The following is a 24,184-nucleotide window of genomic DNA, read 5'->3' as shown; positions in this document are numbered from 1 at the left end:
GAGGGAGGGTATGGCGGCACCACTGTACAAATGCAGGTTCAATACTGAAAGAGCACTGCATTGTCCGAGGAAGACCAGACGGACCATCCATCATACATCTGGTTGAAAGTGGCTGTCAATGATTCAGTCTTGCCTTTTGCTCACACGCCGTGTCATCAATTGATTGGAATGGGGATGTTCATGAATCATCCTCCTTTATTGAATTGTTCTCCCCATCCACAATTTGTCATGCTTCCCTTTAATAGAATAACAGTAATTGAATCCGGTTCTAGCCCCTTGTGGATCCCTGATTTTTCTCACTTTGCCATTTGCAGCCAGGCCTGCAGCTGTCAAGCCTCCCCACCTCTCTACAACTCTTTCCTCTTTGAAGATGTTCCTTAACATCTACCTCCTTCATCAAGTTTTTGGTCACTCATCCTAGTTGCCAGTTCACACCTCGATAATTCCCTTTGGTTGTTCAGGGTGGTGATGGCCATTTCCATTCGCTGTTTGTTAGCGGCCTTTAAACCTTTAGACTTTAGCTTTTAAAGATACAGTGTGGAAACGGGCCCTTCGGCCCACCGAGTCCGCACCGACCAGCGATCACCCCCGTACTCTAGCACTATCCTACACACTAGGGACAATTTACAGAAACCAATTAACCTACAAACCTGTACTTCTTTGGAGTGTGGGACCAAAAACATAGCACCCGGAGAAAACCCACGCGGTCACAGGGAGAACGTACGAACCCCATACAGACCGCACTTGTAGTCAGGGTCAAACCCAGGTCTCTGATACCTTAAGGCAGCAACTCTACCGCTGTGCCACTGTGCCGCCCAATGCTTTTAGTGTACAATGCTTGCCAGCAAGAAATACTGAAGGCATGTGGAACACATCCACAATCATTCAGCACCTTCGACAAGAGGAGAGGAAGTTGGAATCATGTAGAAAAAGGAAGTGAGGAACATTGATTTATCTTCTTTTGTACTTCATTTCTTTTGTACCCTTCATTATCCCCTGTAGGCATTGTTAATGTGAAGGGGCCACAAAAATATGTTGTCAGTGCCCTTTGGTGCACATTGGACTGACCCTTCAACTAGTCTTGCACAACATTGCACGAAAATACCCAAATCCAGAAAAATATCCTATTTAAATTAAACCGGCCCCTCATTCTGCCAACCACCCTTTCTTTGGTCCCCTCTCTCCCCTGTGCTCCACCTAGTACCTATTTCTCTGAAGAAGCTGCCTGACACACCGAATTACTCCAGCATTCTGTGTCTTTTTTTTGTAAACCAGCATCTGCAGTTCCTCATTACTACGATTTAGTTTATTTAGTTTAATCCTATTTAGTTTGGTCCACAGTTCAAAACCTTGCTGATAGGATGTTCAGATTATTTTCGAAGCATTTGAGATGAGGGTCAGACCTAGCATACATTTTCTGGAGTTGCTGATGTGACCACAGATACCACCCTCACTTCCGCACAGTTATCCTGTCTCTCGGTTCAATTCTGACAAATGCCAGTGTTCGTGACTCTGAAGTGGGAAATTGGCTCTCTGGATTCGTCCATTTCGTCCCAGGTGCTTTCATTCATTGAAGTGTAATTGGCAGCGTTTAAGAGTCAAACTAGGTACATTAAGTTGCCTGGGAAGGGATGTTCATTTCTATTCAGGTGTCAGGGTTTATGGGGAGAAGGCAGGAGAATGGGGTTGAGAGGGAAAGATACATAGATCAGCCATGATTGAATGGCGGTGTAGACATGATGGGTTGAATGGCCTAATTCTGCTCCTATAACATGAACTTATGAAAAACCATGATCTTGCTGCATCTACAGCACTGCAAATTTGATCCAGTGTTTCTGGTTCATTGAGCATGAGTTTACATTCTGCAGGTCAGAGGCTACAGTATTCATCTTCTGTGGCAAGCAACAGACCTCTCAAAGTAGGACAAGGCATCTCCTGAGGAATACATTTTAATTATGGCAGGTGAGATACTGTACATGGCATTAGCATTGTGAAGGATTAATATCAGCGCTCATTCTATCTTGTTACACTGATGTTTGTACCGGTTTCCATCGACTCCATTTATAGAGTGCATGGAGGTTCTATGTGATTTTATATCGATGATAAAGGCAAATCATTCTCCTATCTTGCATCTTCTTGAACACTTGCCAAACAAGCTGCTGGATGAGTTAGTTGAGGCAGGGATTATTGCAACGTTTAAGAATTAGACTGGTACATGGATAGGACAGTTTTAGAGAGATATGGGCCAAACGCAGGCAAGTGGGACTAGTGTAGATGGAACATGCTGGTCTGTGTGGGAAAATTGGGCCAAAGGGCCTGTTCCCACACTGTATGACTCCATGACTCTAGGACTTTCTATTACTCTACTCGCCAATGTCTCGAACTGGTAAAATACTAACCGATACAGCACACTAGTGAATCGAATTCTTTCCAAAATTGTTCCTTTTTTTCAAGAACTATACTGTACAAATGCAAACCTTTCTTTAACTGGTTAAAACATTGTCTGTGCCAGATGGAATTGAAAATAAAACAATTTTTGCAGCTACCAATAGAGGGCATCAAAACATCATGGGCAAACGGTGGTAAATGTTGCCAATCGCACAGAATTCAAAGATTAGAAGCTCATATGCATTTTCATGATACTGGATGGAAACAGTCCATCTCATGCTAAATACAGATCAGTGACAGCTTATCTTTCTTTGGGCCAAGCTGTATGATTGATAGAGTATGAAGGAACTGCATCAAATGCTGGTTTAAACTGAAGATAGATGCAAAAAGCTGGAGTAACTCAGCGGGTCAGGTAGCATCTCTAGAGAGAAGGAATAGGTGACATTTCGGGTCGAGACCCTTCTTCGGCTATTCCTTTTCTCCGGAGATGCTGCCTGACCCATTGAACTGCTCCAGCTTTTTGTGTCTAGTTCAAAGTATTAGATATGTCAAGTCAAACAAGTTTATTGCCATACGCACAAGGAAGGTGAGGTACAGAAAGACTCACTTGCTGCAGCATTCCAGGCACATAGACTCAGACCACACTCAAAAACAGAAATTATACATAAGAAATTACCCATGGAATTCTGCAAGTAAAAAGATAGTACGAAGAAAGAATGCACAAAACCAAGGCATTAGAGTAAAACACAACAGGAAAAAAATAACAAGTCTATGGTAGTGCAAGGGGTAGTCTATGGTCAACAGTGTACCACTGGGACTTTCGTTGTTTATCATGTATTTTGTTGTTGTTGTTCGTCCTTCGGGTTCGAAGATGACCATGACTTCACTTTCAGTTGGAGGATTGGTGACTGTGGGTCCGGAAGTGACTGGTGAGGCCAATCCGGGCCCGGAAGGCACGCCCACACGTAGGACACAAGTGGATGGCTGCTGCAGTGGAAGTGGAGGTAGCCCGGGCCTTGCGCGCGGTGCGTTTCCTCTGGGCCTCCGCAGCGCGTCTGTTCTCTGCTGCATGGGCTCCTGTGGTGAGCTTGCTACGCCAGGTTGGACGGTCCAGAGCAAGAGACTCCCAAGTGCTGACGTTGATGTCCAAGTCTTTGAGGGACACTTTGAGGCAGTCCTTAAACCGTTTCTTCTGTCCTCCTACTGAGCGCTTGCCCTGACACAGTTCTCCATACTGAAGCTGTTTTGGCAGTCGACTCTCGGGCATTCTGACGACATGGCCTGCCCATCTGGCTTGGGCTTTCCGTAGGAGGGTGTGGACGCTGGGGATTCTGGCCTGTTCCAAGACCTCTGTGTCGGGAGCTCTGTTTAAACACTTGGATGTGAATGTAGGAAGATAGATTAGTACATTTGATTGGGCTTCACTTGGGTGTTCTCAGCTGACAGAGCTGCTGCCTCGCCGTGCCAAAGACACAGGTTCGATCCTGATCTCGGCTGCTGTCCATGTGGAGTTTGCACCTTCTCCCTGTTGGTTTCCTCCGGCTGCTGTGGTTTCCTCCCACATCCCAAAGTGGATTTGTATGTTAGTTGGCCTTGTGCGTAGGGACTGGGTGAAAAAATTGAATAACACGGAACAGGTGAACGATGGCCGGCATGGACTCGGTGGGCCGAAGGGCTTCTCTCCATGCAGTACCTTTCAATTAATCAAAAAAGCTGTGCTGTAGGTGAGCATCGTGTGTGAGCAGCCAGGTGACATGTCTTCACTGAAGTCTGAAGAGATTAAGGGCCGTGAAGGCACCGTGGCAGCTGGCTGGGAACTTTCCACAAACCTGAATACAGACCTTCTTGTGATTATGCACCAGCTGTACATTGATAGGAGTCAATGTGTTTGAAGAGTACTCTTGACTGAGGCGTGGTAAGGTTAATTGACTTGTGCATGTGGTTGACCTGCCAGTGCTTACAATGTTTGATTTAGTTTCGTTTAGTTTAGAGATTCAGCGCGGAAACAGGCCCTTCGTCTCACCGAGTCTGCACCGAACAGCGATACCCGCACACTAGCTGTATCCTACACACACACTAGGGACAATTTACTATTTTACCAAGACAATTAACCTACAAACCGGTACGTTTTTGGAGCGTGGGAGGAAAGAGGAGCATCAGGAGGAAACCAATGGGGAGAACGTACAAACTCCGTGCAGACAGCGCCCGTAGTCAGGATTGAACCCAGGTCTCTGGCACTGTAAGGTAGCAACTCTACCGCTGCGCCATTGTGCTGCGCAATGATTGACGTCCTCACAAGAAAAATGCACAGAGTTGACTGTCCGGCTAAATAAAACCCTTCTCTAATGCATTTTTGGGGTTGCCAACTCAAGGTGTAACATACAATTCCAGCAGGTTCCCGAGATGAACAGCTTAATACCGGTGATGATTTTGGATTGAACCCAAAGGGAACAATGTCTGCAGACACCTGATGCAACACCCTGGAACTCTGCAGTCACTGGTGTACTCAAATGACAAGGAAGCAGTGTCTCCCTGTAGAATCCGTGTGACAAGTTTACACTCCTGTTTGGTCCACCTGTCTGCCTCTTGTACTGAGGTTACTGCAGCTGTTTCTGCCCCCTCTGCTGTGCTCATTAGCTGAGGCTCCAAGTTACACAGCATTCGCAGCAACAGCGCTGTCCGAACATATCAGAGATTCAGCACAGTTCAGACATGCAAATTCCCAAAGCTCCCGAAGTAACCTCCCTGCCCAAGGGTTGGGATTGTCACCTTGGAACATGGGCGGTGGCGCAGCGGTAGAGTTGCTGCCTTACAGCACTCATATCGCCAGAGATCCGGGTTCGATCCTGACGACAGGTGCTGTCTGTACGGAGTTTGTATGTTCTCCCCGTGACCTGCGTGGGTTTTATTCGGGTGCTCCGGTTTCCTCCTACACTCCAAAAACATACAGGTTTGTAGGTTAATTGGCTTTGGTGAAAATTGTAAATTGTCCCATGTGTGTGTGTAGGGTAGTGTTAGTGTGTATGGGAATTGCTGGTCGGCGCGGACTCTATGTGCTGAAGGGCCTGTTTCCGCAATGTATCTCTAAGCTAAACTAAACTAAACATGGATAGGAATGATTTAGAGGGATACATGGCAAGCTTGGACACATGGGACTAGCTTGGATGGGGCATCTTGGTCCGCAGGGATGAGTCGGGCCGAAGGGCCTGTTTCCGTGCTGCATGACTATGACTCTATGAACACATGTGAATACAACATTCTATGAAGTTGATGTACAATGATGTCTGCACTGAAGGAATACAATTATGATATGATCCACCATGAACGTGAAGTAATTGACAGAAACTAATCCATGTAAAATTATTTTCAGTTGTACAAACCAAATGCATTTTTTAAAATAATGCACGATATCATTCAGTTAATACAATCTTAAAATGTAATTTCCCATTGATTATTTTCTGTGATTACTTTGTGACATGAAGTTTATTATGTAATTATCACATTCATTCTTCCAGTCAACTAATATTCACAGTTTACTTTTGCACCAAATTAAAATCTAATTCCTCAATGTTATCTTGGAAGGTAATATTCACAGGTGCAGGGTAAAGAGAATATAGCAATAAAGCATCCGTTAATTAAAAAGGAATTCATGGCTTCGAGACTGGCATTTTATAATCATATGATCTCGTGTTATTTTTAGATTGTAATAAAGTCACTTTAGTTCAGCAAAAAATAATATTATGGGAGTCAGCCTTTTCACACTCTGTGGCTTTTTTTAAGTCAAAGAGTTGCAGTGTTAATTTTTTTTTAGTAAAATGGAATAAGAAAACATAAGCTTCCTAAGAATGTTTTCCTGCAGTTTGGCCCCACACCAATAGTTCTGGTAAGAACTGAAATGCTTCACTAATAGCTTGTGCATTAAAATGGTAGACCTGTAATGAATATCGGATAAACTGTAATCTCCTCCAGTTAGATATGAGGAAGCCATTGTCTTCAAAAATTGTGCAAAATGTATGTGGTTGCCATCAGCTCTGTACCCTTCCCTTACTATTTTAGGCTGAGACGGACTGTTCGGCAAGATATCTGAGGAAGGATGTGCTGGCTATAGAGAGGGTGCAGAGGAGGTTTACAAGAATGATGCCAGGAATGAGTAGCTGAACATATGATGAGCGTTTGACGACACTGGGCCTGTACTCGCTGGAGTTTAGAAGGATGAATGAGGGGACTTCATTGAAACTTACTGAATAGTGAAAGGCCTGGATAGAATGCATGTGGAGAAGCTGTTTCCACTTGTGGGAAAGTCTAGGACTAGAGGTCTAGGACTAGAGCCTCAGAATTAAAGGAAGTTCCTTTAGGAAGCAGATTAGGAGCAATTTCTTTAGTCAGAAGGTGGTGAATCTTTGGAATTATTTGCCACAGAAGGCTATGGAGGCCACGTCAATGATGTTTTTTTGAGGCAGAGATAGATAGATTCTCGATTAGTACGGGTGTCAGGGGTTATGGGGAGAAGGCAGGAGAATGGGGTTAGGAGATAGATAGATTAGCCATGATTGAATGGCAGAGTAGACAATGGGCCGAATGGCCTAATTCTGATCCTATCGCTTCTGACCTTATGTTAGCATCCTTGGCATAACTTTCTGTTTCTAACGAAGTTCTAACCTAGATCCTTTCTATTGCAAATGCCACTTACTTCTATATTTATTAATGGTATTTACCTCTATTCCATCCTTCATCCTTTCCAAAGAGCCATTCACAGCATTTCATTCAATTATTCCCCTGGCCTCCCATCACTCTAACACACTAGTCTTTGTCCCATGACTGGTGAGTCAAGTGAGTCAATACCTCAATTTCAACATCCATCCTGACCTCAGAGTTTGCAAATATTTTGCTTTAACCCACTCACTGCCTCTCCAACGTATGATTACTCTTTGGAATAAAGGTTATATAAGCAGAAGGAAAGATGTAATAATTGAGGAAAACGTGGAATGGAAAAAATCAGAGATTTATAGTTGATTACTAGACCAAGTTGACCCGTTGGGCCCAAAACTCTCCTGGGTCACAAGCTCGTGATATACTGTCTGGGTCACAAGCTCGTGATATACTGTAATAGTTCGGTAAATCAGCAAGTGAGAAATTGATTAATTGTTATGTCATTGTGTTTTCTCTTTAACAAAAATTGAAACAAAGACCTTTGTTATTAACTGTTCTGACAAATAACCAGTTCCTGGAATACAAACTCAAAAGGTCAATACAAAGCGAGACTTATGACTAAAGTGTGTGTATAATTCTTGCTATTGAGGGCGTGCAGCGTAGGTTTACTAAGTTAATTCCTGGAATGGCGGGACTGTCATATGTTGAAAGACTGGAGCGACTAGGCTTGTATACACTGGAATTTAGAAGGATGAGAGGAGATCTTATCGAAACATATAAGACTATTAAGGGGTTGGACACGTAAGAGCTAGGAAACATGTTCCCAATGTTGGGGGAGTCCAGAACAAGGGGCCACAGTTTAAGAATAAGGGGTAGGCCATTTAGAACTGAGATGAAGAAAAACTTTTTCAGTCAGAGAGTTGTGAATCTGTGGAATTCTCTGCCTCAGAAGGCAGTGGAGGCCAATTCTCTGAATGCATTCAAGAGAGAGCTGGATAGAGCTCTCAAGGATAGCGGAGTCAGGAGGTATGGGGAGAAGGCAGGAACGGGGTACTGATTGAGAATGATCAGCCATGATCACATTGAATGGCGGTGCTGGCTCGAAGCGCCGAATGGCCTCCTCCTGCACCTATTGTCTATTGTCTATAAAGGAGAATTCAGAACCTTCCTGTTGACATCTAGGAAGCATACAGGAAGAGTTGGAGAAATAGATCTGGACTAAGGGGCAGCAAGGTGGCACAGTGGTAGAATTGCTGCCTTACAGCGCCAGAGACCCAGGTTCGATCCTGATTGCGTGTGTTGTCTGTGTGAAGTGTGCACGTTCTCCCTGTGACCACGCGGGATTTCTCTGGGTGCGTGGGTTTCCTCCCACATTCCAAAGATGCGCAGGTTTGTAGGTTAATTGGCTTCTGTAAATTGTCCCGGGTGTGTAAGATAGTACTAGTATACAGGTGATCGCTGATCGGCATGGACTCGATGGGCTAAAGGGCATGTTTCCATACTGTATCTCATTAAAAATATTGTACTCCCATATACAGTTTATACAATAGGCGAACGCTGGTTTTAACTGGGATCGTGATGTGTGGAAATACCTCAAAAGAGAAATGTTTACAAAGGCCTTTTTTACAAATCAATAGATGATCTATCTTGTTTCCAGTAAAAGTGAAATTGGTTGGTTGATTTTGCAGTCAAATGTGTTGGTGCAATGAACGTTTCAGAAGTTGACCACCACACCATAATGCAGTTGGACTACATTTAAAAAACTTCTACTAGTTAGAAGATTGGGATGGAGGGGGAGGTGGCAGAATCACTACACCCTCCCCACCCAACATCCATCACCCCACCCCCACCCCTACCCCCAGGTTGCTCTGCTGGACTCAGAGATGAGCAATTATAGTACAACCAGACTTTGCTATCCAAGTTCCTCTGTCATACTTGAAAATGATGTTTCATCTAGTCATAGAGTCATAGTCATATAGCATAGTCATATAACAGGCCCTTTGCCCACAATTTGCCCACACTGACCAACATGTCTTATCTACACTAGTCTCACCTGCCTGCGTTTGGCCCAAATCCCTCTAAACCCATCCCATCATGTACCTGTCCAAATGTTTCTTAAACATTGCGATGGTACCTGCCTCAACTACCTCCTCTGGCAGCTCGTTCCATACACCCACCACCCTTTGCATGAGAAAGTTATCTCTCAGGTTCCTATTATAACTTTCCCTCCCTCACCCTTTAAACCCATGTCCGCTATGTTTCATGAGGAAAGACGTCATCCCTTGTTCTGCTGATGTGAAAATCATATCAGTGACACAACAGGAAGTGCTGTGCTAAATTTTCCAAGTGAGATGATACAATCTGGAAATTATCGTTATCATGCCTCACACACAAAAATATCATTTTTACAATACAATACAATACAATATATCTTTATTGTCATTGTACAGGAGTACAACGAGATTGGGAGTGCGCCTTCCATGCGATGCAATAAATGAATGGGCTAAATCTATACAACCCAGTGAAACAAAATTAGAAACAGTTTTAAAACAGTATAAAGTTCAAGTAGGTCTGTGCCAGTTCACTGTGCGATGTGACCATCCGGCTCAGCAGGACCGGTTCATAGCAGCTATGGCCCTGGGGATGAAGCTGTTCCTGAGTCTGGAGGTGCGGGCGTAGAAGGCCTTGTAGCGTCTGCCCGATGGTAGAATTTCGAACAGACTATTGCAGGGGTGTGAGGAGTCTTTGTGAATGCTGGTGGCTTTTCTGAGGCATCGTGTGTTGTAGATGCCCTCCAAGGCTGGTAGCTGTTTTCCGATAGTCTTCTGAGCTCTATGGACTACCCGCTGAAGAGCTCTCCTCTCTGCCTCTGTGCAGCTGAGATACCACACAGGAATGCCATGCGTTAGGATGCTCTCTATGGTGCAGCGGTAGAAGGTCGTCAGAAGCTGTTGGGGCAGACTAGGCTTTTTCAGTGTTCTCAGGTAGAACAGTCGTTGCTGTGCCTTCTTGACCAGCGCAGCGGTGTTAGTGGACCATGAGAGATCCTCCGAAATGTGAGTGCCTAGAAACTTGAAGCTGGACACTCGCTCCACACTGTCCCAATTGATAAAGATCGGAGCGTATTCCCCGTTGTGTGATCTACGGAAGTTGATGATCAGCTCCTTGGTCTTGGAGGTGTTTAGGGACAGGTTGTTATCTGAGCACCAGTCCGCCATGTTCTGCACCCCCGCTCTGTAGTTTGTTTCATCACCGTTGGTGATCAGCCCGATCACCGTTGTGTCGCCTGCAAACTTGACAATGATGTTGGTGTCGAATGCAGGAACATTGTGTGTTAATAGGGAGTAGAGCATGGGGCTCAAAACACAGCCCTGTGGTGTGCCGGTACTCAGGGTGATAGTGGAGGACAGGTGCGGGCCCAATCTCACTGCCTGCGGTTGCTCCATCAAGAAGTCCAGGATCCAGTCGCATAACGACGAGCTGAGGCCTAGCTGTTGGAGTTTGGTGATGAGCTTGGTGGAGATGACCGTGTTGAAGGCAGAGCTATAGTCAATGAATAGCATCCTCGCGTACGTGCCCTGTCTCTCCAGGTGAGTCAGGACAGTGTGAAGAGCCAGAGAGATGGCATCCTCTGTGAATCAACAGAATAAAACAAAATAAGCAGTGGTGAACAATTGTATTTCCAAGCATGTAACCTTTCCCTAAAATGTTAAAACTGCTTTATATGCTATGAGTTATAGTGTTCCTGTTATGCAAACAAAGAACAGACAAGTTATAAATAGGAATATCCCACAGGAGGGAAATTAGTATTCAATTGATTTTCTTCTAATGATGTTGGCTCAGAAAGGAACATTAAGCCCTGTAACTGGGACAATATGCTGCTTGCCCCAGAAGAGTGACATAGGATTTTTAATTCCTTCCTAAATCTCCAGAAAATGCAGATATGTCCCACTTTAATATTTTAAGGATTGAATCCCTGTTAATATAGTTCTCCCCTCATGAAGTGTAACAAAAAATGTACGTTTAGGCCTCACATTGAAGGTAATCTTCCATTTATCTATTTCCACGGTAGGATTGCCAAGTGAGCTCCATTGATGATCAATTACAGAAATGTATTTATTTTATATGCAGTCACATCACTTGGAGATGAATGCAGAACATGTTCAAACAGGTGGCAAAGGTAATTGGGACAAATGGATAATACATTCAAATCTTTAAGCAAAAATCCCCATCAGAAACTAAGTTCATAAATATTAACTAAATTAACCAGATCGGAGCCAACCATATACTATTTTTTTAATGACAGGAATTCAATCCTTTAAATAATATATAAAAGTGGGACATCTGCCTTTTCTAGAGATTTAGGAAGGAATTAAAAATGGCCGACTTGCAAAAAACCCCATAGGATTTCAATTGATGTCTTTCGCAATTATAGACAGACTATAACAAAGTTTAGGTTTATTATTGTCACGTACCGAAGTACAGTGAAAGGCTTTGTTTTGCATCCTATCCAATCAATAAAATTAGATAAAATTATACATAAATACAACTCATGTCCAATAGTTAGAATTTGATTGTCTGCAAGAAAAATTGTACCTAATTTGGACATTAAAGTAAGCAAACAACTCATTGTCCAGAGCAGCACTAGGGATAAAAAGAAAAGCTAATCAGAATTTGTTATCAAGGAACAGAATCTCAATAGTGCTCAGTCTCCAAATGAATTTTGGTAGAATACATTTATTACTTTTTATTTTGATCATTGTTAGGTAATTTTCGCATCCATTTTAAATTCCATCACCAATCGGGGTTTGTTGTGGCGGGTCTTCACTCTGTCAGCATTTGTGCTCTAGTGACCTGTCAAAGAGTACACTGCTCCACTGTCAGAGTATGGCCACACTCAAATTGGAGGAATAGCACCTCATATTTCGCTTGGGAAGCTTACAATCCAGCAGTATGGACGTTGATTTCTCTAATTTCATGTAACCCTTGCATTCCCTCACTCCCCCACTCTAGTTGTCCTATTAATTCCACCATTCGCATACTTGTATCCCTTTGTTATCACCACTCCCCCAGTCAACAATGTGCCATTATGAGCTCCGCCCTTCCTTGATCATCCTTTTGCCAGCCCTGCATTGTTCTGGCCTTTTCTTTCCTCCGGTTCCCTCCCCTATACTTTCAATCTGAGGAAGGGTCTGACAAGAAACATCACCCATCCTTTTTCTCTAGAGATGCTGCCTGACCCGTTGAGCTACTCTAGCACTCTGTGTCCATCTTCGGTTTATACCAGCATCTGCAGTTCCTTTCTACACAAAGAGAAAACAAAACTGAAAGGTAATTGCTTTCCACAACTGATGGACAACACAAAGATTGAATTGCACACCAAGTGGTGTTAATGGACTGATTTTCAACTTGATATCTGTCTGGTGTTTTTTTGAGTTAGAGTTTCATTGCTTGCTGGACTATTTTTCATTTGGGTTGTAAGTGCTAGATTTTATACAAAGATTAATGGGGATGTCATAGTAAGAGAATTAACTTTCCCGATATAGACTGGAGCTGCCATAGTGCCAAAGGCTTAGATGGAGTGGAATTTGTCAAAAGTGTTTAGGAAATTTACTCGGGTAATATGTAGAGGGCAAAACTTGACCTACTTTTCAGGAATTGGGCTGAGCAAGTTACTGAAGTGTTAGTAGGCAAATCTTTGGGGACCAGCAGCCACAGTTCTATTATCCTTAAAATAATTATGAATAAGAAGGGCTGGTCCACAAGATAAATTTCTAAATTGTGGAAATGCCAACTTTGATGGTATTAGTCAGAAACTTGCGGAGATTGATTGGAGTAGGTCGTTTACCGGTGAAGGGACATCTGGAAAGTGTGATGCTTTAAAACCTGTGATAGTGAGAGTTCTAAGTAGGCAAGTTCCTGTTTGTGGATCAGGTACAGACAGCCTGGATTAAGTGTATCCCAGTGTATCCCTGGGTGACCATAGGGGATTGAGGAGTATACTTGAGAAGGAAATCAGGAGAGCAAAAAGGGGCATATGGAAAGAGCAGCCAGAAGAAGTTGAGGCAGGTATAGTGACAACATTTTAAAAACGTTTCAACAGGTACATGGATAGGAAAGGTTTAGAGGAATATGGACCAAATGCAGGTAAATGGGACTGGCTTAGATGTGCCATCTTGGTTGATATGGACGAGTTGAACTGAGGGGCTGGTGTCCGTGCTGAATGACGTTACGACACTATGTCTGGCAAAAAAAAGAGCTAAGGCTATTTGAAATCGTATAATACTTGTGAAGCTGACAGGAAAGTCAATATTAATGTTTCGGTGTTAATTGAATGAAAAGTGATTGAAGAATGTTGGTAATTCAAGATGATAAAGTATAATCGATCAAAAAGGGGATGATTATCAGTCTAATTGATTTTGTCTCACTCATAATATATGTTCTCTATTGCAATGCTCTCTCTCTCACATCCTGCCCCTTAAACACAGCAGTATTTCCCTCTTTGACATTTTGTTCACTTCCCTCTCTGAGATCGCCGCAATCCTACTTTATCCATTGTTGCAATCTCTATTTGAAGAACGATCAATAACCACAGAAGACAATTGCTGGGAATTGGTCATGTGGGTTGATCTTGCTACCAGATACCTATGGTTTTTTAAAGACAAATAAGAACTTGAATTGAAATGCAGATAAATTGATGCTTTGATTGTGAGAAAGACCTTTCCCCCAAACCACCGCATCCCACCGGTAAAAACCAGTGAATCAGACCAGGGATCGATCCTGACTCTGGGTTTTGCCTATATGGAGTTTGTACATTCTCCCTGTGACTGTGTGTGTTTTCTCCGGGTGCTCCGGTTTCCTCCCGCACTCCAAAAGACGTATAGGTTTGTAGGTTAATTCATTTTGGTAAATGCTAAAATTGTGTCCAGTGTGTGTAGATTAGTGTACGGGGTGATCACTGGTCAGTAGGCTGAAGGGCCTGTTTTAATATGAACCCGAGGGGCAGCACTTTCATTGGAGGAAATGGGCAGACAAAACTTTGGGTCGGGACCTTTCTTCGAACTGCTGAAGAAGGTCCCGACACAGTATCTGCAGAAAGGTCCCGACATGAAAAGTTGTCTGTCTATTCCCTCCACAGATGCTCAATGACTCACTTAGTTCCACCAACACTTTGTTTTTTGCTCAAGATTCCAGCATCTGCAGTTACTTTAATGGTCTTTGAATGTAAAATATTTTCGTCTGGTTTGTGTTCCTGAAAGGTGTGTGAAAGCACATTGTAACTTTTTTTAAATAAACCGGCAATGAATATAAATCATACTGGGGATGACTGGGTTAATGAATGAGGAGAGTTTGAAGGTTCTGGGCTTGTACTCGCTGGAGTTTAGAAGGATGAGGGGGGATCTCATTGAAACCGACTGGGTAATGAAAGGCCTAGATAGAGTGGACATGGAAAGGATGTTTCCAATAATGGGAGAGCCTAGAACCAGATGGCACAGCCTCAGAATAAGAATGGGGATGAGAAGGAATTTCTTTATCTAGAGGGTGGTGAATCTGTAGAAACCATCGCCACAGATGGCTGTGGAGCCCATGGCATTGGGTATTTTTAAAGCTGAGATTAATACATTTTTGAAGATAGATACAAAATGCTAGAGTAAGTCAACGTCAGATAGCATCTCTGGAGAAAAGGAATAGGTGACTTTTCGGGTCGAGACCCTTCTTCAGACTGAGAGTCAGGGGAGTGGGAAACTAGAGGTATGATGAAAAGGTACACATCAAAGTCTACCTATGAGGAAAAACTTTTTCAGTCAGAGAGTTGTGAATCTGTGGAATTCTCTGCCTCAGAAGGCAGCGGAGGCCAATTCTCTGAATGCATTCAAAAGAGAGCTAGATAGAGCTCTTAAGGATAGCGGAGTCAGGGGGTATGTGGAGAAGGCAGGAACGGGGTACTGATTGAGAATGATCAGCCATGATCACATTGAATGGCGGTGCTGGCTCGAAGGGCCGAAGGGCCTCCTCCTGCACCTATTGTCTATTGTCTATTGTCTACCTTGGTGTAAACCAGGAACTGCAGTTCCTCCTATACACACATTGATACATTGTTATTTAGTAAGGATGGCAAAGATTACAGGGAGAATGCACTGAAATGGGGTTGAGAGGGGGAAAAATAGATCAGCCACGATTGGATGGGGGAGTTCGATCAGCTCGATGGGCTGGATGGACAAATCCTGCTTCTCTGTCTATTTGTTCACAAAGTGCTGGAGTAACTCAGCAGGTCGGGCAGCATCTCGGGGAGAGAAAGGACCTCTCCTGAGATGCTGCCTGACCCGCTGAGTTACTCCAGCATTTTGTGAATAAATACCTTCGATTTGTACCAGCATCTGCAGTTATTTTCCTATACTGCTTCTCTTGTCTTCTTGGGTCTATCCACCTTCTCCTGAGATGCTGTCTGCCCCGTTGAGTTAGTTATTCCAGCATTTTGTGTGTGTGTGTGTGTGTCTCTGTTTTTAATCCACCGTCTGTGGTCCCGTTGTCCAGTGATCTCCTGGACCTACTCTCACTCTAGTTCACAAGGCGCTGGGAACAGAATAGAACAGAACAGTCCCTGCTCGCAATGATGGGATTCGGTGACGATTGAGCGTTGTTCCCCAGCAGTGTTGCTAGTGGCTGAGGGGAGCGCCAGTCAGTCAGTGTGGGCTGGGCTGGACATATGGATGGATGGATGGATGGGCTCCGCCTAACTCACTCACTCACGAAGTTATAAAGCAGGCAGCGGTCGGATGAAGTGTTTGTGAAGTTTCACCGCCCGGTCCCACGTTGGGGGTGTTGAGGTTTTATTATTATCTCGGAGGCTATCTGAGCTCTCTCTCTCTCTCTCTCACGTGTCGACATGGCTTCGGAGGAGCTGGCCAAGAAGCTCCAGCGCCGGCTGATGCTGCAAGTGTCCATGTCGGAGGATGGCAACAACGTACTGGAGAGTCTGGGCAAGAAGCCGGAGGACAAGCCGGCCACATGCAGCGCCGACACCGAGCTCTCCGCCAAACTCACCCGCAGGCTGGGGATCAACGAAGGCATGACGGAGCCCAAACAGACCAAGATGTTCAACCCTTACACCGAGTTCAAGGAATTCACCAGGAAACAGATTAAAGACATGGAACAAATGTTCAAGCAGTGAGTCTGGACGATTCAGCTGTCTGTGTCTGTGTGTGTGTGTGTGTGTGTCTGTGTGTCTGTGTGTGTCTGTGTGTGTGTGTCTGTGTGTGTCTGTCTGTCTGTGTGTGTGTGTCTGTCTGTGTGTGTGTCTGTGTGTGTGTCTCTGTCTCTGTGTGTCTCTGTCTCTGTGTCTCTGTCTCTGTGTGTGTGTCTCTGTGTGTGTGTCTCTGTGTGTGTGTGTCTCTGTGTGTGTGTCTCTGTGTGTGTGTGTCTCTGTGTGTGTGTGTCTCTGTGTGTGTGTGTATGTGTCTCTGTGTGTGTGTGTCTCTGTGTGTGTGTGTGTCTCTGTGTGTGTGTGTGTCTCTGTGTGTGTGTGTCTGTGTGTGTGTGTGTCTCTGTGTGTGTGTGTCTCTGTGTGTGTGTCTCTGTGTGTGTGTCTCTGTGTGTGTGTGTCTCTGTGTGTGTGTGTCTCTGTGTGTGTGTGTCTCTGTGTGTGTGTCTCTGTGTGTGTGTCCATGTGGGTTCATGTTTTTAAATGTTCTGTGTGTAACGTCGCGTCGGTCGGTGAATTATTGGGTCGTCTTTCTCTAAAGCGTTATTTATATGTACTCTGAAGAAGGGTCTCGACCCGAAACATCACCCATTCCCTCTCTCCTAGATGCTGCCTGACCCGCTGAGTTACTCCAGCAGTTTGTGACACCATCTATTTATTGTCTGTCATTATTTATCTATTTGTCTATTTATTGCCTGTTAGTCCAGTAGTTTGTGACACCTTCTGGTCTGAAGAAGGGTCTCGACCCGAAACGTCACCCATTCCTTCTCTCCTGAGATGCTGCCTGACCTGCTGAGTTACTCCAGCATTTTGTGAATAAATACCTTCGATTTGTACCAGCATCTGCAGTTATTTTCTTATACCTTCTATTTATTGTCTGTCATTGATTCCGATCTCCTCTGTGATTCTAATGCTGGCGGTTTTATATTTGTGACATATCTGTGCCAGTTAAAAGAAGTTTGGAGTTTGTTTTTAAATACAAATAGTGCAGTTAGTGTGGGGAGGGAGTTCAGCCGAAACGTGACTGCAATATTGTAGCGAGCCGGGGCTGGAATCTCTGATCTTTCATTCATTTGTTCTACATCTCTCTCTCTCTCTCTCTCACCGTCCATATCTCTCGTCTCCCTCTCCCCTGACTGGAGAAGGGTCACCCACCCATTCCTTCTCTCCAGAGATGTTGCATGACCCGCTGAGTTACCCCAGCTTTTTGTGCCTATATTTTCCTGTATTTCTGGTCTCTACTTCAGTGTGTGTGTGTGTGTTTCTTCCACGGCGTTAACCCGGGCGGTGGATGAAATGCAGCTCAAGAGTTCCAGTGTCACTGCTGCCAGGAAACACCTGCCCTTTAATGAATGGCTCATTAATGCAGATGCTCCACACCCACCTTGCCCAGATCTGCCCCATCCCTAGAGTCTCAACGCCCTGGCTGTGGTGCTCATCGTTCACAATATGGGCAGGAGCTTGTCAACAGTAGCGCTGCATTCCCCTGCTGCAGAGTGGAATTTCTAATGGTTACTGATGCAGGTCTGACTGGGACAAGAGACGCATTAAACCAGGGCAACGATGCGTTGTTCCTCCCATCCCAATGATCCCGGGAAAGTACAAGCTGTGTACTTGCCGGCTTTACTTTTGTATTGGTGTGGTGCGAGTGATCCAACAGTACTTACATTGGCTGTTCATACAGTGAATGAGCACCGCCAGCAGTGTGTTACACAGAAAGAGACGCAAAGTGCTGGGGAGTAACCCAGGCAGCATCTCTGGAGAGAAGGAATAGAGTGACATTCCTTGAGTAAGGCTCAGCTGCGAGCGTGTTGTAGTTAGTAAACATTTAGACCTTGCCCCACCATTCATATTCCTCTGTTCCCCTGGCACACTTAAAAAAATCAGGGGCACGTAAAAAAACTATCATAAACCCGAGCAGTCTCTTGAGGAAAAGTGCAGGTTTACTGACTCGAGTTTGAAATATTCATGGACTTAAAAAAAAAAAATTGTAATTCCAGTTCTGCGGTTTTTTAATACAGTAATTAGTATCCAACCCTGTAACGACAGTACAACTGTCAATGCCAGCTGGACACTGGGCAAGATGTGTGGCTTACCTGGACTCTCCACTAGAATGTTTGTTCTGCCATATCTGCAGTCTCCTGCGCCAGAAATTCCCAAAGGATTCCATGCAGAAATTCAATGACAAATGAGACACTAACCAACGTGCTGCTGCAGCCTTAACTGTCGACTGGCCTGGACAGTCTCAGAGAACAATTATAACTTGATCTGGTCTTCCTTCTTTACTGGAACTGTCTTCTACCTTGCTCCTTTTTATTTAAAATCCTCATTGTCTAATGGAGACACAAGCAACTGCAGATGCTGGAGTCTTGAGGAAAACATGAAGTGCTGGAGGAACTCAGCTGGTCAGGCAGCATCTGCGGAGGATGTTGCCTGACCTGAGTTCCAACAACTTTGTTTTCCTCGTCAGATGATCCATGAGGCTTGACAACATTTCCCCCCCCCATCTCTGCCTCAGTGATTTCCATTGCACAGACAGGCAGACACCCACGTGTCCACTTGACTGCTTCCCTTGTCATTGACCACAAAAGAATTTCACTCTGCGTTTGCACATGTGACAATAAAGTGCCATTTCTCTGTCTATCCTTCTCTGCCATTTGCTCTCTGTAAATCCCCTCCTGTCCTTGGCCTCTGTAATCCCCTCCTGTCCAGCAACGAGCAGCAGCTCATGGTCCTGTGCCATCAAAGGTTGAGATTATCCACCTGAATCTCCTCCACTTTCCCACTTCAGCTGTCTTGCCAATTGAATCTGCTTCCTGCCTCTTGACCCATGCCCTACTAAGCTGCTAGATCACGGAACAACTGACCATTGTAAATGATTGCCTTTCCTTGATCGAATCCCCTGTCTATTCATAGATAGCTGCCATAACCAAGCAGTGCATCATCAGCCTTGGTCCCTTGCAAATTGTTTATCTGTCTCCAGTTGCCTTCAGTTTTTTAAATTGAGACCTTTCTTCAGACTTCAACCCGAAACCTATTCCTTTTCTCCAAAGATGCTGTCTGACCCGCTGATTACTCCAGCTTTTTGTGTCTCTATATTCGGTTTAAACCAGCATCTGCAGTTCCTTCTTGCACATTCATTTTTTTTAATGTTCTTTCCAAGGCATTGACATCTTGCAACTTGTGTTTGAATCGTGGCAATCAAATTGTCTTTTTTTTCCCAAGCTGATTAATCCAATTGTACTGAGAGCATATCCAACACTGGATTGCTCTATTTGCTCTAGACTCCTGAGGATCTTTTCTTGATCTTGTTTATTGTCCATCGGCATGATCATGTGTAGACATGTCCTTGTTTCTGCGTGTGGCCCAATGCCCAATCTCTACCTCCTCTCTGGCAGCTCTCCTCACTTGCCTCTGACTGCCCACCTATCTGACACAATGGCAACACGAGCCACAATTTAATTTGGCTAAACATTACTCCAAGATCTGGCAGTTTGAATAGTCAACTAAATGATTGGATCTGACATAATTCAAATTTGAACAGTTAATGTAACATTAACAAAGGTCCAATGCATGAATGTGACATTCAAAATTCTGGAAGAACTGCTGAATGCTGTGCAATTAGTTGTGTAAGTTGCTTTGTTTCAAAAGTTAAATGACACAGCTGTTGCAGGACTGTCTGAACTAAATTTCTACAAAGTGTCTTTTTATGACATTAAAATCTATCAGTCGCAATTTTTGAGTCAATGACTTTTCTAAATTAAACGTAAACAAGCTCCATAAATGTGCCTTATCATGTAACCTATATCAATGAGGAGCTGGGCATGCAGTTCACTGACAATGCTGCATAATATGGTGCTTAGGACAATTGTGGGCTAAGAAACTGCAAAGACCATGAAACAACAAAGATTTTCTTCTCCCATTTGCACTCTTCAGATTTTTAGCAGTTTTGCATTTGGAAGGAAAATAGGTTTTGCTGAAATGCTCTTCTGGGGACACCTGCGATTTCCAACTTGTGATTCAATACACACACCGTCCCCTCTGTATCCAGCTCCTAGCACTCCTTGTTTCCTGTGTGGATATAGTGTTCAAGCTTTGAAAGCAAATTGTTTCTAATTGAGTTAGGAGTCTTTGTCCCCACTTCACAATGTCCTTCAACCTGAAATCCATAGGATCACCTATAAATAGTTCACTGCTCTTCAACTTCAGAAAGCAGCTGCTTTTATTAGTTTGTGTTGGAAGGAACTGCAGATGCTGGTTTAAACCGCAGATAAACACAAAATGCTGGAGTAACTCAGCGAGACAGGCAGCATCTCTGGGGAGAAAGGGAATGGGCGACATTTTGGGTTGAGACCCTTCTTCAGACCTATTATTAGTTTGTTCTATTCACTGTAATCCACTGCGGGTCTTTTAAACAGTTTTAGCAGAAGGATCATGATCGGATGACTTCAGAATATGAAATAAATGTTTTGCTTTGTTACCAGTAAATCTTGATTTAATTGTTTTTGTTTAAGGTCCTGGATCCTTGCATTGTATCAAAAATCCCTCACAAACATTATTTGAAATACTAGTTTTTAAAACCGGCATCATTTGTAGGTTTCATAGTCCTGGATGCCAATTATTTATTTGATCAGAGTTGTGCTGAATCAGTTGGATGACAAATTGCCATTCCCTTTGATGTGGCTCACAATGTAATTTTGAAGATAAGCAATAATTGCAAGTTCATGTTTTACTTTCCTAACTTCTTGCACATAAATAAAATAGACATTGTATGTAAAATAGATTAAATGGTTGAAACTTGCCAACTATAGCATTTGTGGTGCAAGGCTTTAGCCCTTGTCTTTTTAACTTGCTATTGGCAGCATTTTTTCACTGGACAAGAAAAATCGCTGTGCATTCAAACTAGCACATTGAAAGGACACATGCGAGCAGCAGTTATATTGCAAACGCATTTTGGCTGTCAAAGTATACAGCGGGATATAGATCTGCTATAGAAATGGGCGGAGAAATGGCATATGGAGTTTAATCAAACTGCAAGTGTGACGTGTTGCACTTTGGCAGGTCAAATTGAAGAGGTGGGGGGGGACATATAATTAATGGCATGTCCCTTAACTGCATTGATATACAAAGGGATCTTGGGGTCCAAGTTCATAACTTCCTTTTAGATAGACATATGGATATGCAAGGAAGGGAGGGATATAGATCGCATGCAGGCAGATGAGATTAGTTTATCATGGCATCATGGACATTGTGGGCTCTAGGGCCTGTTTCTACTGTAATCTTCTGTTCTAGATTCATATCGTACCCAAAATTGCAATGTTCCAATCATTGAGCTTATGAATATAAGATAGTTTCACTATGGCCTAGAAATGGCATTATTTTTTGTAACGTGAGTGTTGGTCTTGTTTATTGTTTGAATGGGGGAAGAGATCTATTCCAAAAGAGGACATGGGTTTAAGGTGAGGGGGGGGGGGGAAAGATTTAATAGGAATGTGAGGGGTAACCTTTTCGCACTAAGGGCGGTGGGTATGGAACAAGCTACTGGAGGGGGTAGTTGAGGCAGGTACTATGGCAACGTTTTAAGAACATTTAGACAGGTACATGGATAGGACAGGTTTAGAGGAAAATGGGCCAAATGCAGGTAGCTGGGACTAGTGTAGATGGGACATGTTGGCTGGTGTGGACAAGTTGGGCCAAAGGGCCTGTTTCCTCGCTGTATGACTCTATGACTATACTTTGCATTCTTGATGTATGGTACTTAGGTTGTTGTAGGTTCGACATATTTAAAAATGTGGTTATCTTAGAACATAGAACAGTACATTACAGGAATAGGCCCTTTGGCCCACTGTCTTATTTGTTTTGCTTCTCTAATAGTTAATCTTGCAACACGGAAACGGGCCTTTCAGCGCAACTCGTCCCAGCCGACAAAGATGCCCCATCTAAGCTAGTCCCATTTGCCCCATATCCCTCAACCTTTTCTATCCGTACATGGGTTAATCAGTTAATAATTTATTTGTGAAATAACCTGGTTGGGTTTTTTTAAAAGAGTTTCTGTCAATGTGTTGTGAATATTCTGTTTAAAATTCCAGTTTCACTGTTCTATGTATAGACTTGCTTATTCTATACATAGGCTAATATTTCCCAAAAGAAGTAATATGTTAACAACAAAATGAATCTTGAAGGACATTCACACCACCATTTTAGTAATGGTGCAAAGTGGTTTTGACAACTTAACCACGCTAAACTTGTGCAGTGTAAATTAGGTAGCAATGTTTCAAATGATTTTTCTATAGACTGATCACATCCTCTGACGAATTTGGCTTCAGTCTTATTAGACTTTAACTTTCAGTTCGGGTTGCATTCTGTATTGTTAGTTCATCAGGAAAATTAACTAAGTTCACACCCACAATAACCAAGCTATTAAAGTTCTACCAAGACCTCACAGTTTAAATATTTAACGTGACACAGCTAGTAGAGCTGCTGCCTCATAGCTCCAACGACCCAGCTTCAATATTGACCCCTGGTTCTGTGTGTGTGGAGTTTGTGCATTCTCCCTATGATCATGTGGGCTTCCTCCAAATGCTCCAGTTTCCTTCCATGTTCCAAAGGCTTGCATATTGGTAGGTTAATTGGCTGCTGTAAATTGTCCCATGTGTTTATTGAATGGTAGAATCTTGATGGTGTGGAGAGGAGGCTTGTCCTTTTAATCCTTAATGATCAAGTGGTCTTGAACATGTTCCAGTTTACTGACTCGAGGCAGTCCTGAAGCAGAGCCTGGGTCTCCACAGACTGCTGCTGTATTCCTCTTTTCGTTGCTGCCTTTCTCTTCAATCTCTGTCTGCAAGCTGAAGATAGACACAAAAAGCTGGAGTAACTCAGCGGGTCAGGCATCATCTCTGGAGAAAAAGAATAGGTGATGTTTTGGGTTGAGATCCTTCTTCAGACTGATAGTCGGGGGAGAGGGAAATGACAGTTATGAAAAGATACACAGAACAAATGAATGAAAGATTTGCAAAAAGCAACAATGATCAAGGAAAGGTGGAGCCCATAATGGTCAATTGTTGGCAGCGGGGAAGGCGATACAACGAGTGAAACTCAACAGGATGACAGTGAAACTAGTACGATGACTAGGGTGGGAGAGGGATGGAAAGAGAGGGGATGCAAGGGTTACTTGAAATTAGAGAAATCAATATTCATACTGCTGGGTTAAGCCAGCAGGAGAATCACTGACACATGATTAGACTGGATGAAATGAGGGTGAGGCATGGAGCAAATAGTTTACTTGCTAGTGCAGCAGTGCTTTGCCTGTTTCTGTGTAAAATTTGCCTTCACTGCACCACTAACTGCAGAAATCAATGCTTACTGGAAGCCAGGACAATGCCAAAGGCTGGCATTACTCCTTTTTAAGCATATATTTTGGCAGTAGAAGTATATTCAATTCAAGTTGGTAAAGTACTGCACTGTGAGATAGCTGGTTGAGACCAAAGCAAGTTGTTTTCTTTCCTTTTATAATCATTTCAGAACCTTCCTTAACATGCATTTATTCAATAATGACCTTTGCAAGTACTGTAGTTGGATTGAGAACCAAGGTTACAGTTGCTTGCTTGGTCAGCAAGCTTTCAAAACCACTGAATACCATCCCTAAACTCCCACCTAGGCTGAAGGATCTTTCTCAGTTAGAACTATTTTCTTATCTTTCCTGCTGGCCATGATATGTGCCCCTCCCTACAATTAAGTAATTTTACAATCGGCTCATTTACACAGAAGACCTGGTCTTTATCTTATTTGTAATGATTGCAGTTAAAATTAGGATACAGAATTTTGTAGAATTTGAAACATATTTTAGTCCAAAATCAAAAACAAATGTTTATCTAACACTGTCTGCTGAGCAAAACAATTCCAACATTGTACAACACAAAATAAACCTACTGGAGAACCTTCAGC

At 43.5% G+C, this 24,184-nt stretch overlaps 1 protein-coding gene across 1 annotated transcript in view; it reads left to right on the top strand.

Annotated features, from left to right (window-relative positions):
* The first annotated feature begins 15,635 nt into the window (after nt 1–15,635).
* The window catches only part of LOC144599646 (EF-hand domain-containing protein D1-like), a 63,745-nt gene continuing 55,196 nt past the window's right edge, over nt 15,636–24,184 (top strand). Inside the window, exon 1 of the mRNA XM_078410798.1 lies at nt 15,636–16,206. Coding sequence (XP_078266924.1) covers nt 15,926–16,206 — 281 coding nt within the window. The 5' untranslated portion in view covers nt 15,636–15,925. The remainder of the gene's footprint in view (nt 16,207–24,184) is intronic.

The sequence above is a fragment of the Rhinoraja longicauda genome, chromosome 13 (assembly GCF_053455715.1).
Source record: "Rhinoraja longicauda isolate Sanriku21f chromosome 13, sRhiLon1.1, whole genome shotgun sequence".
Classification (NCBI taxonomy): Eukaryota; Metazoa; Chordata; class Chondrichthyes; order Rajiformes; family Arhynchobatidae; genus Rhinoraja; species Rhinoraja longicauda.
This window is presented reverse-complemented; position numbering and strand designations above follow the sequence as displayed.